General features: G+C 46.0%; 1 protein-coding gene across 4 annotated transcripts in view; it reads left to right on the top strand.

The window, feature by feature from the left end:
* Positions 1-4042, top strand: part of LOC139384403 (aryl hydrocarbon receptor nuclear translocator 2) — a 96936-nt gene extending 92894 nt beyond the window's left edge. For all 4 annotated transcript variants that reach the window (XM_071129161.1, XM_071129160.1, XM_071129159.1 and 1 more), the window contains 2 exons: positions 23-168; positions 2544-4042. In XM_071129161.1, the coding sequence (XP_070985262.1) occupies positions 23-168; positions 2544-2642 (245 nt within the window). In that variant the 3' untranslated portion in view covers positions 2643-4042. The remainder of the gene's footprint in view (positions 1-22; positions 169-2543) is intronic.
* The last annotated feature ends 10740 nt before the right edge of the window (positions 4043-14782 follow it).

Raw genomic sequence — 14782 nt, 5'->3', positions numbered from 1 at the left:
CCTCCTCCCTCTCTCTCTCTAGATGTGTCAGGAGAGGGCAGTCAGAGTGGGGGTCAGTTCCAGGGTCGGCCCAGTGAGGTCTGGTCCCAATGGCAGAACCAGCACCATGGCCAACAGGGAGGAGAGCCACACTCTCACCCCAACCCTTCCCAGACAGAGGTGTTCCAGGTAATACAGAGACACGCCCTAACCCCTCCCAGACAGAGGTGTTACAGGTAACACACACCCTAACCCCTCCCAGACAGAGGTGTTCCAGGTTATACAGAGACACACCCTAACCCCTCCCAGACAGAGGTGTTCCAGGTAGCACACACCCTAATCCCTCCCAGACAGATGTGTTCCAGGTAACACACACCCTAACCCCTCCCAGACAGAGGTGTTCCAGGTAACACACACCCTAACCTCTCCCAGACAGCGGTGTTCCAGGTAACACACACCCTAACCCCTCCCAGACAGAGGTGTTCCAGGTAACACACACCCTAACCCCTCCCAGACAGAGGTGTTCCAGGTAACACACACCCTAATCCCTCCCAGACAGAGGTGTTCCAGGTAACACACGCCCTAACCCCTCCCAGACAGAGATGTTCCAGGTAACACACACCCTATCCCCTCCCAGACAGAGGTGTTCCAGGTAACACACACCCTAACCCCTCCCAGACAGAGGTGTTCCAGGTAACACACACCCTAATCCCTCCCAGACAGAGGTGTTCCAGGTAACACACACCCTAATCCCTCCCAGACAGAGGTGTTCCAGGTAAAAGAGATACACCCTAACCCCTCGCAGACAGAGGTGTTCCAGGTAAAAGAGACACACCCTAACCCCTCCCAGACAGAGGTGTTCCAGGTAACACACACCCTAATCCCTCCCAGACAGAGGTGTTCCAGGTAACACACACCCTAATCCCTCCCAGACAGAGGTGTTCCAGGTAACAGAGACACACCCTAACCCTTCCCAGACAGCGGTGTTCCAGGTAACACACACCCTAATCCCTCCCAGACAGAGGTGTTCCAGGTAACAGAGACACACCCTAACCCCTCCAAGACAGAGGTTTTCCAGGTAACAGAGACACACCCTAACCCTTCCCAGACAGCGGTGTTCCAGGTAAGACACACCCTATCCCTCCCAGACAGAGGTGTTCCAGGTAACACACACCCTAATCCCTCCCAGACAGAGGTGTTCCAGGTAACAGAGACACACCCTAACCCTTCCCAGACAGCGGTGTTCCAGGTAAGACACACCCTATCCCTCCCAGACAGAGGTGTTCCAGGTAACACACACCCTAATCCCTCCCAGACAGAGGTGTTCCAGGTAACAGAGACACACCCTAACACTTCCCAGACAGCGGTGTTCCGGGTAACACACACCCTAATCCCTCCCAGACAGAGGTGTTCCAGGTAACAGAGGCGCACCCTAATCCCTCCCAGACAGAGGTGTTCCAGGTAACACACGCCCTAACCCCTCCCAGACAGAGGTGTTCCAGGTAACACACACCCTATCCCCTCCCAGACAGAGGTGTTCCAGGTAACACACACCCTAACCCCTCCCAGACAGAGGTGTTCCAGGTAACACACACCCTAATCCCTCCCAGACAGAGGTGTTCCAGGTAACACACACCCTAATCCCTCCCAGACAGAGGTGTTCCAGGTAAAAGAGATACACCCTAACCCCTCGCAGACAGAGGTGTTCCAGGTAAAAGAGACACACCCTAATCCCTCCCAGACAGAGGTGTTCCAGGTAACACACACCCTAATCCCTCCCAGACAGAGGTGTTCCAGGTAACAGAGACACACCCTAACCCTTCCCAGACAGCGGTGTTCCAGGTAACACACACCCTAATCCCTCCCAGACAGAGGTGTTCCAGGTAACAGAGACACACCCTAACCCCTCCAAGACAGAGGTTTTCCAGGTAACAGAGACACACCCTAACCCTTCCCAGACAGCGGTGTTCCAGGTAAGACACACCCTATCCCTCCCAGACAGAGGTGTTCCAGGTAACACACACCCTAATCCCTCCCAGACAGAGGTGTTCCAGGTAACAGAGACACACCCTAACCCTTCCCAGACAGCGGTGTTCCAGGTAAGACACACCCTATCCCTCCCAGACAGAGGTGTTCCAGGTAACACACACCCTAATCCCTCCCAGACAGAGGTGTTCCAGGTAACAGAGACACACCCTAACACTTCCCAGACAGCGGTGTTCCGGGTAACACACACCCTAATCCCTCCCAGACAGAGGTGTTCCAGGTAACAGAGACGCACCCTAACCCCGCCCAGGCAGCAGTATTCCAGGTAACACAGAGAGACACTAACTCTTCCAGGTATCATGCACACCAATCCCAAGCTCCAATATCCTACAGTAATCCATGTGTATGAGAGGCAGGAAGAGAGGTCACCTTGGACACACTGGGCTTCAATGGCTTATTTCCTCTCCTTCCCTGGCCTGAGCCCAGTGTACACAGTGCTGTGTGATATGGCTCCACATGAAAGTCTGTGTCCCTGATCCTGACCTTTCCTCTCTCCCTCCCCGTCTGTCTCTCTGTAGGACATGTTGCCGATGGCAGGAGACCCAACACAAGGAACAGCCAACTACAACATTGAAGACTTTGCTGATCTGGGCATGTTCCCTCCCTTCTCCGAGTAGAACCCTTTAACGTTCTATCAATGGAACACTGCTCTGTTCTTCCACTAGAACCCTCTGATAGAGGAAAAGGAATAGAACACAATGTGCTGGTTCCTTCATGGCTCCCCAACCTCACCACACACTTTATCACACAGTGAATGTCCAGATGCACCCTCTCATAAACACACTCTGACACATACCTGTTTCCTTTACGAGAAGAGAGTTGGTTCTATAGAAGACTGGTACATTGCTAGTGGTGTGCTGACCTTTTCCTTTGTAATAATGTCTTCTTCATTCACTTAAATGATGCCTGTTCTTTTAACAAAGGCTTGTGAATTTAAAGGTGCAATCTGTAACGTTCATTTCCCCTAGTGGCATCTGGAAGTACTACAAAATATGCCAAGAAGCAGTAAAAAAATGCAAAGCCAGTGCAGACACCCCCCCCCCCCCTTTCGTTTGCAAACCATTGCAGAGGCAGGCAGCACTTTTGGGGGGGAAACAAAAATGACAGATTGCACCTTTTAAGCTGCCAATATCCACTTTGCACTCCACTCTGCCAAACTGCTCCAGGCCAAGAGACACTCACCACGCTGATCAATGTTGGTACCATCGATACATATTATCATACAGTATGTCACTGCTGCTCCTCCCTCAGTATTACATTAAGCTTTATGCTGTAAATTATACCTATATGTAGTGATGTTCATAACACCTAGATAAAACCTACGGAAGTCTAGAAGGATTCTGTGTAGAAAAAATAAAAATAAAGATTCCACTCACCGGCAAAAGTCGCTAAGCTACAATGCTTAAGTGCACTCCATCGAAGCTAACCGCTAAAACTCACCAGCTTGCTAAAAAGGGAAAAACCGCCATACCGCCAAAGCAACGCAGTACAGTATATATACTAGTTTAGTGTATCCTTGTGGCTCTCGCTGCTCTACTTTATAACTTTATTATATTATTCTCTTTCCTGATTATTAACAGAGACTGAATTCTACTTTATAGCGAGGGAACTTTTACATGATAGATTATGTACCGTGTCTCTGGTTAATGACTGATGGGACAGAATGATAGATTGTGTACCGTGTCTCTGGTTAATGACTGATGGGACAGATTCTACAACTGGAATCCTTTTACTAAAAAAAAAATCTAAAAATGTATGTTTTTGTAAATAATGTGATTTTTATGTTGACTCGTTACTTTTACACAGTATCTGTTGTTTTTTGTGTAGGTTTATGTAGGTGTCATCAATGTGTGCAATGTGAGTACATATTTAACTATGGTATTTAGTTTAGTCTTAATTGTACATTGAGTTTAAGGAACCTGTATAAAAGTGTGTAAATGTTACCCATTATTTTTGTTTAACACATTTTTGTGCTTGTGAAAATAAATGTTTATTGGTTACGTGGCTTCTAATCAAAGAAGTGTTTCCGGGCAGATTTTTGTTTCGTGGAATATAGTGTAGAAATAATAAACACAAAACCATAAAGTGCAAGAAGAACATTGGAGAACATGGAGGAAACAAGGTTTTATTTCTAATTGTTCCCGACAAGTAATAGTGTGCCATTGTTTGAGACGCATCCTTGTCCGGTGTTTTTGTAATGGAGACGATCTCCAATCTAGTCTAAAGATTAGATTTACCAAGGGATATGTTAGGTCTGTCTCTACTGGAGGTTTCTGTTTCTTGTCAAAACATATAGTCATGAGAGGATGTGTGTGTTTATCACTCATTCATTGGAGTCCTCCCGAGCCCTGTCCTAGTGCCAGTAGCAACAGAGTGCCCTTCCTTTCTGGGAGGAATCAGGGTGGACGTGAGGGAGGTGCTGAGTTGGGCTCTCTCCCATAGTTCACAGTCTGAAGGTGTGTGTGCTTGAGTACTTACTTGTGTGTGGTGATTTCGCAGGCATGTCCCTCTGTCTTTCCACACTATCACTTCACACAAGACAAGATGGGTGTGTGTCTGTTTTCCTTTAGGTGGATCTGGTGGACTTACCGGGACATGAGTCTGCAGAAAGAACATCAAAATGGCTGTTTCAATAGTAAAATGGCTACCTCTTCCTTTCTCTTTCCTTCACGAACACACTGAGATGACTAGATATGGTAAAATGGTACACATTTTTTTTTAAACACTGAGATGACTAGATATGGTAAAATGGTACAAATTTTTTAAAAAACACTGAGATGACTAGATATGGTAAAATGGTACAAATTAAAAAAACACTGCTGAACTTGAAAAAGGAAGTGACACTGTAAGAAAACCTTTTTAAACGTGTTAGATACAGCCACTCTCTTGACCTTGTCACACTACTGTTAGGCCTACTAGGTGACCTGAGCCGAGCTGTACTACTAGTCTGGTTATGTACCCAGACTTATACAGTCGTGATAAAGTACACCCTTTGGAAAGTGGTCCTTTTTATTTTTTTACACATTTGGGCACATGAACATTTGAGCTAAATTCCAACCACATTCATTGATAAATGTAAACCAATGGAACAAAAAACACAAGAAAATGTACTTTGAAAATGTTATGCAATTAACGGCAGGTAGCCTAGTGGTTAGAGCGTTGGGCTAGTAACCAAAAGGTTGCTAGATCAAATCCCCGAGCTGACAAGGTAAAGATATGTCGTTCTGTCCCTGAACAAGGCAGTTAATCCACTGTTCCTAGGCCATCATTGTAAATAAGAATTTGTTAAATATAAAAAACAATTAAAATGACCAAAAATGCAGTTTCCTTATGCAGAAAAAATGTGTACACCCCTACCTTTATCATGGCTCAAATGTGGATCTGGTGCACCAATACAGGTGCAAATGATTAGGAAATCATTAGAGAGTACCTTGGAAGTGTACCACCTTCCATAAAGATTAGAAACTTGGTTTGGTATTAACCATATGGGTGTATGGTAACACATCAGCCAAGATCAGAAGACCTCAGAGACCCTCAGAAGAAAGATAACTGATGACCATGGGTCTGGGAGGAATTACAAATCCATTTCCAAGCAATTCGAAGTACATTGTTCCACTGTCCGACAGATCATCTACAAATGGAGAAAATTTCAGACCACCAATCTACCTAGGACAGGTCGTCCCACCAAATTCAGCCCAAGAGCTGATCGAAAGATGCTCATAGAAGTCTCTAAGAACCCCAGGGTAACATCAAGGGATCTACAGGCCTCTCTTGACACAATCAATGTCAAAGTGCATGAGTGTCAGAAAGAGAGACTGCACAAACTTGCCCTACATGGGAGGTCAGGAAGGAAGAAGTCCGCTCTCAAAAACGAATATCAAGACCAGAGTGACGTTTGCCAGACAACACCTGGGTAAAGATCAAAACTACTGGAACAATGTGCTCTGGACAGAGGCCATCTTTGGCAAAAACAAAACACTACCTTTGAACAGAAGAACCTCATACCAACCGTAAAGCATGGAGGCGGTAGAATTATGGTTTATGGCTGCTTTGCTGACTGAGGGCCTGGCCAACTTGCCATCATTTAGTCAACTATAAATTCCAAATCTTACCTGAGAACTCTTGAGGAGAATGTGAGGCCATATGTCAAGAAGCTGAAGCTGAACCGAACAAGGATCTTGCAACAGGACAATGATCCAAAACACACAAGCAAAACTACAACAGAATGTCTCAACAAGAAGAAATGGAGGGTTATGGAATGGCCTAGTCAAAGCCCAGATCTGAATCCTGTCGAAATGCTGTGGGGGGACTTGAAGAGGGACGTGCATGTATGAAATCCCTCGAACATAACACTGTTGAAGCAGCACTGTAAAGAAGAGGGGGGGGGGGGGGGGATCCACCCAATCAATATAAGAGACTGATAGACAGTTACAAGAAACGGCTACATTAAGTTATTTCAGCCAACACCAGCTATTGAAGCTAGGGGTTTACTTTTTTTATTTTTTATTATTTTAGATGTTTTTTTGTAATGAATAAATGATTACAAAGTATAATCTTTCAGTTTCATTTGTTAAATTAGGTTATCTTTATCTGTCAATAGTGTTGAAGTGAAGATTACATATCCATCTGTCCAAATAAAAAAACTTTCCAGGGGGTGTACTTATTTTCCCCTACTGTATTTAGAGTTTGTCAGCTTTAAGAACGCATGCAATGCTATGGTTCTGCGTCCACCATAGTTGCAGAATCTTTGCTTGAAAGAATGGTCTGAGAGGAAAATATTGGCGATGGCACACTGAAAAGGGTTTCACTGTGAGAGGGGTTTATGGAAGGATTCAATAACACTTCACAGGAGATGGATGTGTGTGTTTTCAGGTGGCTCTCGTGTATTTAACCTACTTGGACCTTGTTCTCCTGACACCAGTGTAACTATACTGAATCTGGTTGCTTTTAAAACACACATCCTGACATCTTACTGTAGAGCTTGAATGATAGACCCTAGTGTGAAGACAGTGGAACCTTTTGCTCGTTGTGAACAAGCTAGCTTGCTAACGTCATGTACAATGTGTGTCTTGCAAATCACATCCTAAAGGTGATATTTTCTGGTCTTTTGAAAGCAAAATGTATTTTGGAGAACTGTCACAAACACACCAGGGAACCAAATTCATATGTGAAAATGACCTTGAGGGTCTGGAGAGCCAAACGTATGACATACGGAGATTTCAAGGTATTCATATCCCTTAACTTATTCAAGCAATCAATCACATGTATTTATAAAGCCCTTTTTAAATCAGCATATGTCACAAAGTGCTATACAGAAACTCAGCCTAAAACCCCAAACAGCCAGCAATGCAGATGTAGAAGCACGGTGGCTAGGAAAAACTCCCTAGGAAGAAACCTAGAGAGGAACCCGACTCGGAGGGGTGGCCAGTCCTCTTCTAGCTGTGCCAGGTGGAGATTATAAGAGTACATGGCCATTTAAGGCAGATTGTTCTTCAAGATGTTCAAATGTTCATAGATGACCAGCAGGGTCGAATAATAATCACAGTGGTTGTAGAGGATGCAACAGATCAGCACTTTAGGAGTAAATGTCAGCTGGCTTTTCATAGCCACGCATTCAGAGGTCGAGACAGCAGGTGCGGGAGAGAAAGTCAAACAGCAGGTCTGGGACAGGTAACACATCTGGTGAACAGGTCAGGGTTCCCTAGCCGCAGGCAGAACAGTTGGAACTGGAGCAGCAACACGACCAGGTGAACTGGGGACAGCCCGGAGTCATCAGACCAGGTAGTCCTGAGGCATGATCCTAGGGCTCAGGTCCTCCGGGAGGGAAGGGAGAATTAGAGGGAGCATACTTAAATTCACACAGGACACCAGATAAGCCAGGAGAATGATAAGACAAACAGAAAGACAGACGCAAAACCCAGCCTTGGCAAACACGGCAGATTTCACACACACACCACGGCAGATTCCACACACACACCACGGCAGATTCCACACACACACCACGGCAGATTCCACACACACACCACGGCAGATTCCACACACACACCATGGCGGATTCCACACACACACCACGGCAGATTCCACACACACACCACGGCAGATTCCACACACACACCACGGCAGATTTCACACACACACATCACGGCAGATTTCACACACACACCACGGCAGATTTAACACACACACACCACGGCAGATTCCACACACACACCACGGCAGATTCCAAATCTCATCTCAGTGGTGATTGCAGGGCCTGGAGCAGAGAGCTGTGTGAAGGACATGCCTTTCTAAAGCACAGCATTAACAATACTTCAGCTTGACACTTTCAAATAAACACCAGGCTACCAGCTATGAGGTTATGACAATCAGGCATGATAGACTGTGGTAGACGCCAGACAAACACCAGTGCATGTAGCTACAGAAAGACCACGCCCCTAGTTAGTTATCTCTCTCAGAAATGTTTCAGAGCTTAGCAGATGTCAGATAGGTATTTACAGGCTAATCTTAGTGCGTGTCATGTCAGGTAGGAATGCAGGCCAGGCAGCCATTTATAATTGACTACCTGTACATTCAAGACCTCGTAAATAGATTCTGGAGAGGTGTTACCAAGTGAGCTTGCCAGCGTGCGTGCGGTGTGTGCGAAACTGAGCTAACATGGAGAGAAATCAGAGAAATCAAGCATATGGGCGACATCATCTCACACATGCACTGTGAACAAGCATTTCCTCTTAAAAGATAACTGTTGATTTACTATACATGATGAAGGAGATATCATACTGTATGTAGTTATTTCTTCCTCGTAAGCAGTTTTTTTCTGGTCAGGACACATGGTCATAACTAGGTCCTGGACTGTTTCCTGGTCAGGGCACATGGTCATAACTAGGTCTTGAACTGTTTCCTGGTCAGGGCACATGGTCATAACTAGGTCCTGGACTGTTTCCTGGTCAGGGCACATGGTCATAACTAGGTCCTGGGCTGTTTCCTGGTCAGGGCACATGGTCATAACTAGGTCTTGAACTGTTTCCTGGTCAGGGCACATGGTCATAACTAGGTCCTGGACTGTTTCCTGGTCAGGGCACATGGTCATAACTAGGTCCTGTGCTGTTTCCTGGTCAGGGCACATGGTCATAACTAGGTCTTGAACTGTTTCCTGGTCAGGGAACATGGTCATAACTAGGTCCTGGACTGTTTCCTGGTCAGGGCACATGGTCATAACTAGGTCCTGGACTGTTTCCAGGTCAGGGCACATGGTCATAACTAGGTCCTGGACTGTTTCCTGGTCAGGGCACATGGTCATAACTAGGTCCTGGACTGTTTCCTGGTCAGGGCACATGGTCAGGAAAACCTGGCGCTAAAAATAATCATCAGATCTCCTTCCGGTGAGAGAAATCATCTCTGTTTGGTTCAGCACAGCCCAAACCCTGACCAATAACACTGAGTTTTGTGCTGAAAGGATACTACTTCATATTCAGAAGGAATGTGTAGGAATTGTATATTCTGCAGGGTACTTTTCTACATTCCTCTCACTGTCAGATTACAACCTTGCTAAAACAACATGTTATTTTCCAGAGGGGAGTGTTTTCCCAATGCTAGTCCTGTGGTGTCGTAGTCGGGAAGAAACACCTTAGAGCACTGTTTCCCAAACTCCAAGGACCCCAAGAGCTGCATATTTAGGTTTTTGCCCTGGCACTACACAGCTGATTCAAATAATCAAAGCTTGATGATTAGTTGATTATTTGAATCAGCTGTCTAGTGCCAGGGGCAAAAACCAAAACACACACCCAGGAGGTGTGTGGGAAACCCTGTCGTAGGACATCAATTATAACTGGTGTTACCCACTTCTATAAATCAGCCGCATTGTAGTGTTTCGTGGTTGAGTGCTTTTACAGCACAGGTACATGAATATGATGGCTTCCTACCACACACACACACACACACACACTGAGGGGTAGGAAGGATAGTGCGCTCATTGGCTAGGAGATTTACCCTCAGGCAGAATGTGTGACTTTGTTTCCTTGTCATATCTCTCACAGGAAGAGAGGCTTTAAAGAACAATTCTTTGGGGATGAACGGAATGAATTAGATTCTGCTTGTTTCATATTTTTCTCTCGACCTCACGTCGAGAGCCAGAGGCAGATTCTTTTTTCTTTTATGCCTTTGGTGCCTTTTTCTGTGCATTCAACTGTGAAAGGTTCTACAGTGGATTTAATATGATGGCTAAAGCATTTCACTGCTGTCTTATCCAGGTGTTTGTAGCTTCAGGACAAACTAGCACCATTAGTAACATGCTTGTGTACTTTATCCAATCAGTGTAACACCTTACCAGCAGCTAGGCTACTAGCTGAAGGCTGAATACAACAATCTGCTGAAGTCACCAATGTCCATTTGCCTAAGTAAATAAATATAACTTGTCATTTTAACGTCAATTGGATGATTTACACTAAAGGTTATTGAGTTAAAATCATTCAATTAAAGTCAAAGCTCTGTCTTTTAACCCCAGGGGAGTGAGGTTGTTGAAAGCAGGAATCCTCCCCCGGCCTTCTATCCTGATCGGCCCAGGCCCCGGCTGGACTAAACCCAAGGAGGAGGTATGCAGGGCTGGTGTCTGCCAGGGGCCTTCTGGGGGTCAAATCTCCTCCAGCTGGGAGCCTATCAGTGTGGGAAACCGTGGGGGTCAAATATGTGCGTGATTGCATGTCAAATCAAAGTTTATGGGTCACGTACAGAGATTCCCAGATGTTTTCACAGGTGCACTGAAATGCTTGTGTTTCTAGTTCCAACAGTGCAGGTATAAGATCTAGCAATACAAAACAATACACACTTAATCCATAAAGTAAAAAGAAGGAAATGAAGAAATATCAGAGCGAACAATGTCATATATATATATATACACACACACTACATGACCAAAAGTATGGGGACACCTGCTCGTCGAACACATTCTCATTTACACCACTCCAGCCGACGCTTGGCATTGCACATGGTTATCTTAGGTTACTCGGCCATGGAAACCCATTTCATGAAGCTCCCGATGAACAGTTCTTGTGCTGATGTAACTTCCAGAGGCAGTTTGGAACTCGGTAGTGAGTGTTGCAGCCGAGGACAGACGATTGTTACACTCTTCAGCACTCGGAGGTCCCGTTCTGTGAGCTTGTGTGGCCTACCACTTCGCGGCTGAGCCGTTGTTGCTCCTAGACATTTCCACTTCACATTAACAGTACTTACAGATGACCGGGGCAGCTATAGAGAGAGCAGAAATGTGACGGACTGACTTGTTGGAAAGGTGGCATCCTATGATGGTGCCATGTTGAAAGTCAACTGAGCTGTTCAGTACGGGCTATTCTACTGCCAATGTTTGTCTACGGAGATTGCATGACTGTGTGCTCAATTTTAGCCATGCTTGTTAAGTGTGCCTTGAATTCTAAATAAATCACAGATAGTGTCACCAGCAAAGCACCCCCACATCATTACACCTCCTTCTCCATCCACCAAATCTTAAATTTGGACTCATCAGACCAAAGGACCGATTTCCACCGGTCTAATGTCCATTGCTCGTGTTTCTTGGTCCAAGCAAGTATCTTCTTGTTATTGGTGTCCTTTAGTAGTGGTTTCTTTGCAGCAATTTGACCATGAAGGCCTGATTCACGCAGTCTCCTCTGAACAGTTGATGTTGAGATGTGTCTGTTACTTGAACTCTGTGAAACATTTATTTGGGCTCCAATTTCTGAGGCTCTAATGAATTTATCCTCTGCAGCAGAGGTAACTCTGGGTCTTCCTTTCCTATGGCGGTCCTCATGAGAGCCAGTTTCATCATACCACAGCAGAGGTAACTCTGGGTCTTCCTTTCCTGTGGCTATCCTCATGAGAGCCAGTTTCATCATACCACAGCAGAGGGAACTCTGGGTCTTCCTTTCCTGTGGCGGTCCTCATGAGAGCCAGTTTCATCATACCACAGCAGAGGTAACTCTGGGTCTTCCTTTCCTGTGGCGGTCCTCATGAGAGCCAGTTTCATCATAGCGCTTGTTGGTTTTTGCGACTGCACTTGAAGAAACTTTCAGAGTTCTTGAAATTTTCCGGATTGACTGACCTTCATGTCTTCAAGTAATGATGGACTGTCGTTTCTCTTTGCTTATTTGAGTTGTTCTTGCCCTAATATGGACTTGGTCTTGGACTTGGTCTTCTGTATACCACTCCTCTCTTGTCACAACACAACTGATTGGCTCAAACTCATTAAGATGGAAAGAAATTCCACAAATGAACTTTTAACAAGGCACACCTGTTAATTGAAATGCATTCCTCATGAAGCTGGTTGAGAGAATGCCAAGAGTGTGCAAAGCTGACATCAAGGCAAAGCGTGGCTACTTTGAAGAATCTCAAATATAAAATACATTTTGATTTGTTTAACACTTTTTTGGTTACTACATGATTCCATATGTGTTATTTCATAGTTTTGGTGTCTTCACTATTATTCTACAATGTAGAAAATAGTCAAAGTAAAGAAAAACCGTTGAATGAGTAGGTGTGTCTAAACATTTGACTGGTACTGTATATAATGTGTGTACATGAATAGAAAAGGTGTGTACAGCACTAGTTATATAGGATGAGCCATGACTAGATTACAGTATATACATATAAAGTGGGTTAAACAGTATGTAAACATAATTCATGTGACCAGTGTTCAATGACTATGTATGTAGGGCAGTAGTCTCTAAGGTGCAGGGTAGAGTACCGGGTGGTAGCTGGTTAGTAACAGTCTCTAAGGTCCAGGGTAGAGTACTGGGTGATAGCTGGTTAGTAACAGTCTCTAAGGTGCAGGGTAGAGTACCGGGTGGTAGCTGGTTAGTAACAGTCTCTAAGGTCCAGGGTAGAGTACTGGGTGATAGCTGGTTAGTAACAGTCTCTAAGGTGCAGGGTAGAGTACCGGGTGGTAGCTGGTTAGTAACAGTCTCTAAGGTGCAGGGTAGAGTACCGGGTGGTAGCTGGTTAGTAACAGTCTCTAAGGTCCAGGGTAGAGTACTGGGTGATAGCTGGTTAGTAACAGTCTCTAAGGTCCAGGGTAGAGTACTGGGTGGTAGCTGGTTAGTAACAGTCTCTAAGGTGCAGGGTAGAGTACCGGGTGGTAGCTGGTTAGTAACAGTCTCTAAGGTCCAGGGTAGAGTACCGGGTGATAGCTGGTTAGTAACAGTCTCTAAGGTCCAGGGTAGAGTACTGGGTGGTAGCTGGTTAGTAACAGTCTCTAAGGTGCAGGGTAGAGTACCGGGTGGTAGCTGGTTAGTAACAGTCTCTAAGGTGCAGGGTAGAGTACCGGGTGGTAGCTGGTTAGTAACAGTCTCTAAGGTGCAGGGTAGAGTACCGGGTGGTAGCTGGTTAGTAACAGTCTCTAAGGTGCAGGGTAGAGTACCGGGTGGTAGCTGGTTAGTAACAGTCTCTAAGGTGCAGGGTAGAGTACCGGGTGGTAGCTGGTTAGTAACAGTCTCTAAGGTGCAGGGTAGAGTACCGGGTGGTAGCTGGTTAGTAACAGTCTCTAAGGTCCAGGGTAGAGTACTGGGTGATAGCTGGTTAGTAACAGTCTCTAAGGTCCAGGGTAGAGTACTGGGTGGTAGCTGGTTAGTAACAGTCTCTAAGGTGCAGGGTAGAGTACCGGGTGGTAGCTGGTTAGTAACAGTCTCTAAGGTGCAGGGTAGAGTACCGGGTGGTAGCTGGTTAGTAACAGTCTCTAAGGTGCAGGGTAGAGTACCGGGTGGTAGCTGGTTAGTAACAGTCTCTAAGGTGCAGGGTAGAGTACCGGGTGGTAGCTGGTTAGTAACAGTCTCTAAGGTGCAGGGTAGAGTACCGGGTGGTAGCTGGTTAGTAACAGTCTCTAAGGTGCAGGGTAGAGTACTGGGTGGTAGCTGGTTAGTAACAGTCTCTAAGGTCCAGGGTAGAGTACTGGGTGGTAGCTGGTTAGTAACAGTCTCTAAGGTGCAGGGTAGAGTATCGGGTGGTAGCTGGTTAGTAACAGTCTCTAAGGTGCAGGGTAGAGTACCGGGTGGTAGCTGGTTAGTAACAGTCTCTAAGGTGCAGGGCAGGGTACTGGGTGGAGGCTCTCTGTCCCAGCTTTGATGCACCTGTACTGTCTCCTCCTTCTAGATGGTCCTTGATGATCTTCTAGATGGTAGCGGGGTGTACATGCCGTGGCTCAGGTGGCTGAGGTCCTTGATGATCTTCTAGATGGTAGCGGGGTGTACATGCCGTGGGTCAGGTGGCTGAGGTCCTTGATGATCTTCTAGATGGTAGCGGGGTGTACATGCCGTGGCTCAGGTGGCTGAGGTCCTTGATGATCTTCTTGGCCTTCCTGTGACTCTGGGTGCTGTAGATGTCCTGGTGAGCAGACAGTGTGCCCCTGGTGTTGCGTTGGGCTGACTACACCAGCATCTAGAGAGCCCTGCGGTTGCGGACTGTGCAATTGCCATATCAGGCGGTGATATAGCCCGACAGGATGCTCTCAATGGTGCATCTGTAGAAGTCTGTGAGGGTCTTAAGGGCCTAGATGAATTTCTTCAGCCTCCTGTTGCACCTTCTTCACCACACTGTGCGTGTGAAGGGACTAGTTCATCTCTTCAGTGATGTGCACGCTGAGGAACTTTAAGCTTTTGACCCTCTCTACTGCGACCCTGTCGATGTGGATGAGGGCGTGCTCTCTCTGTTGTCTCCTGTAGTCCACAATCAGCACCTTCGTTTTGTTGATGCTGAGGGAGAGGTTATTTTCCTGGCACCA

Source organism: Oncorhynchus clarkii, chromosome 26, assembly GCF_045791955.1.
Source record: "Oncorhynchus clarkii lewisi isolate Uvic-CL-2024 chromosome 26, UVic_Ocla_1.0, whole genome shotgun sequence".
In the NCBI taxonomy this organism is placed as follows: Eukaryota; Metazoa; Chordata; class Actinopteri; order Salmoniformes; family Salmonidae; genus Oncorhynchus; species Oncorhynchus clarkii.
This window is presented reverse-complemented; position numbering and strand designations above follow the sequence as displayed.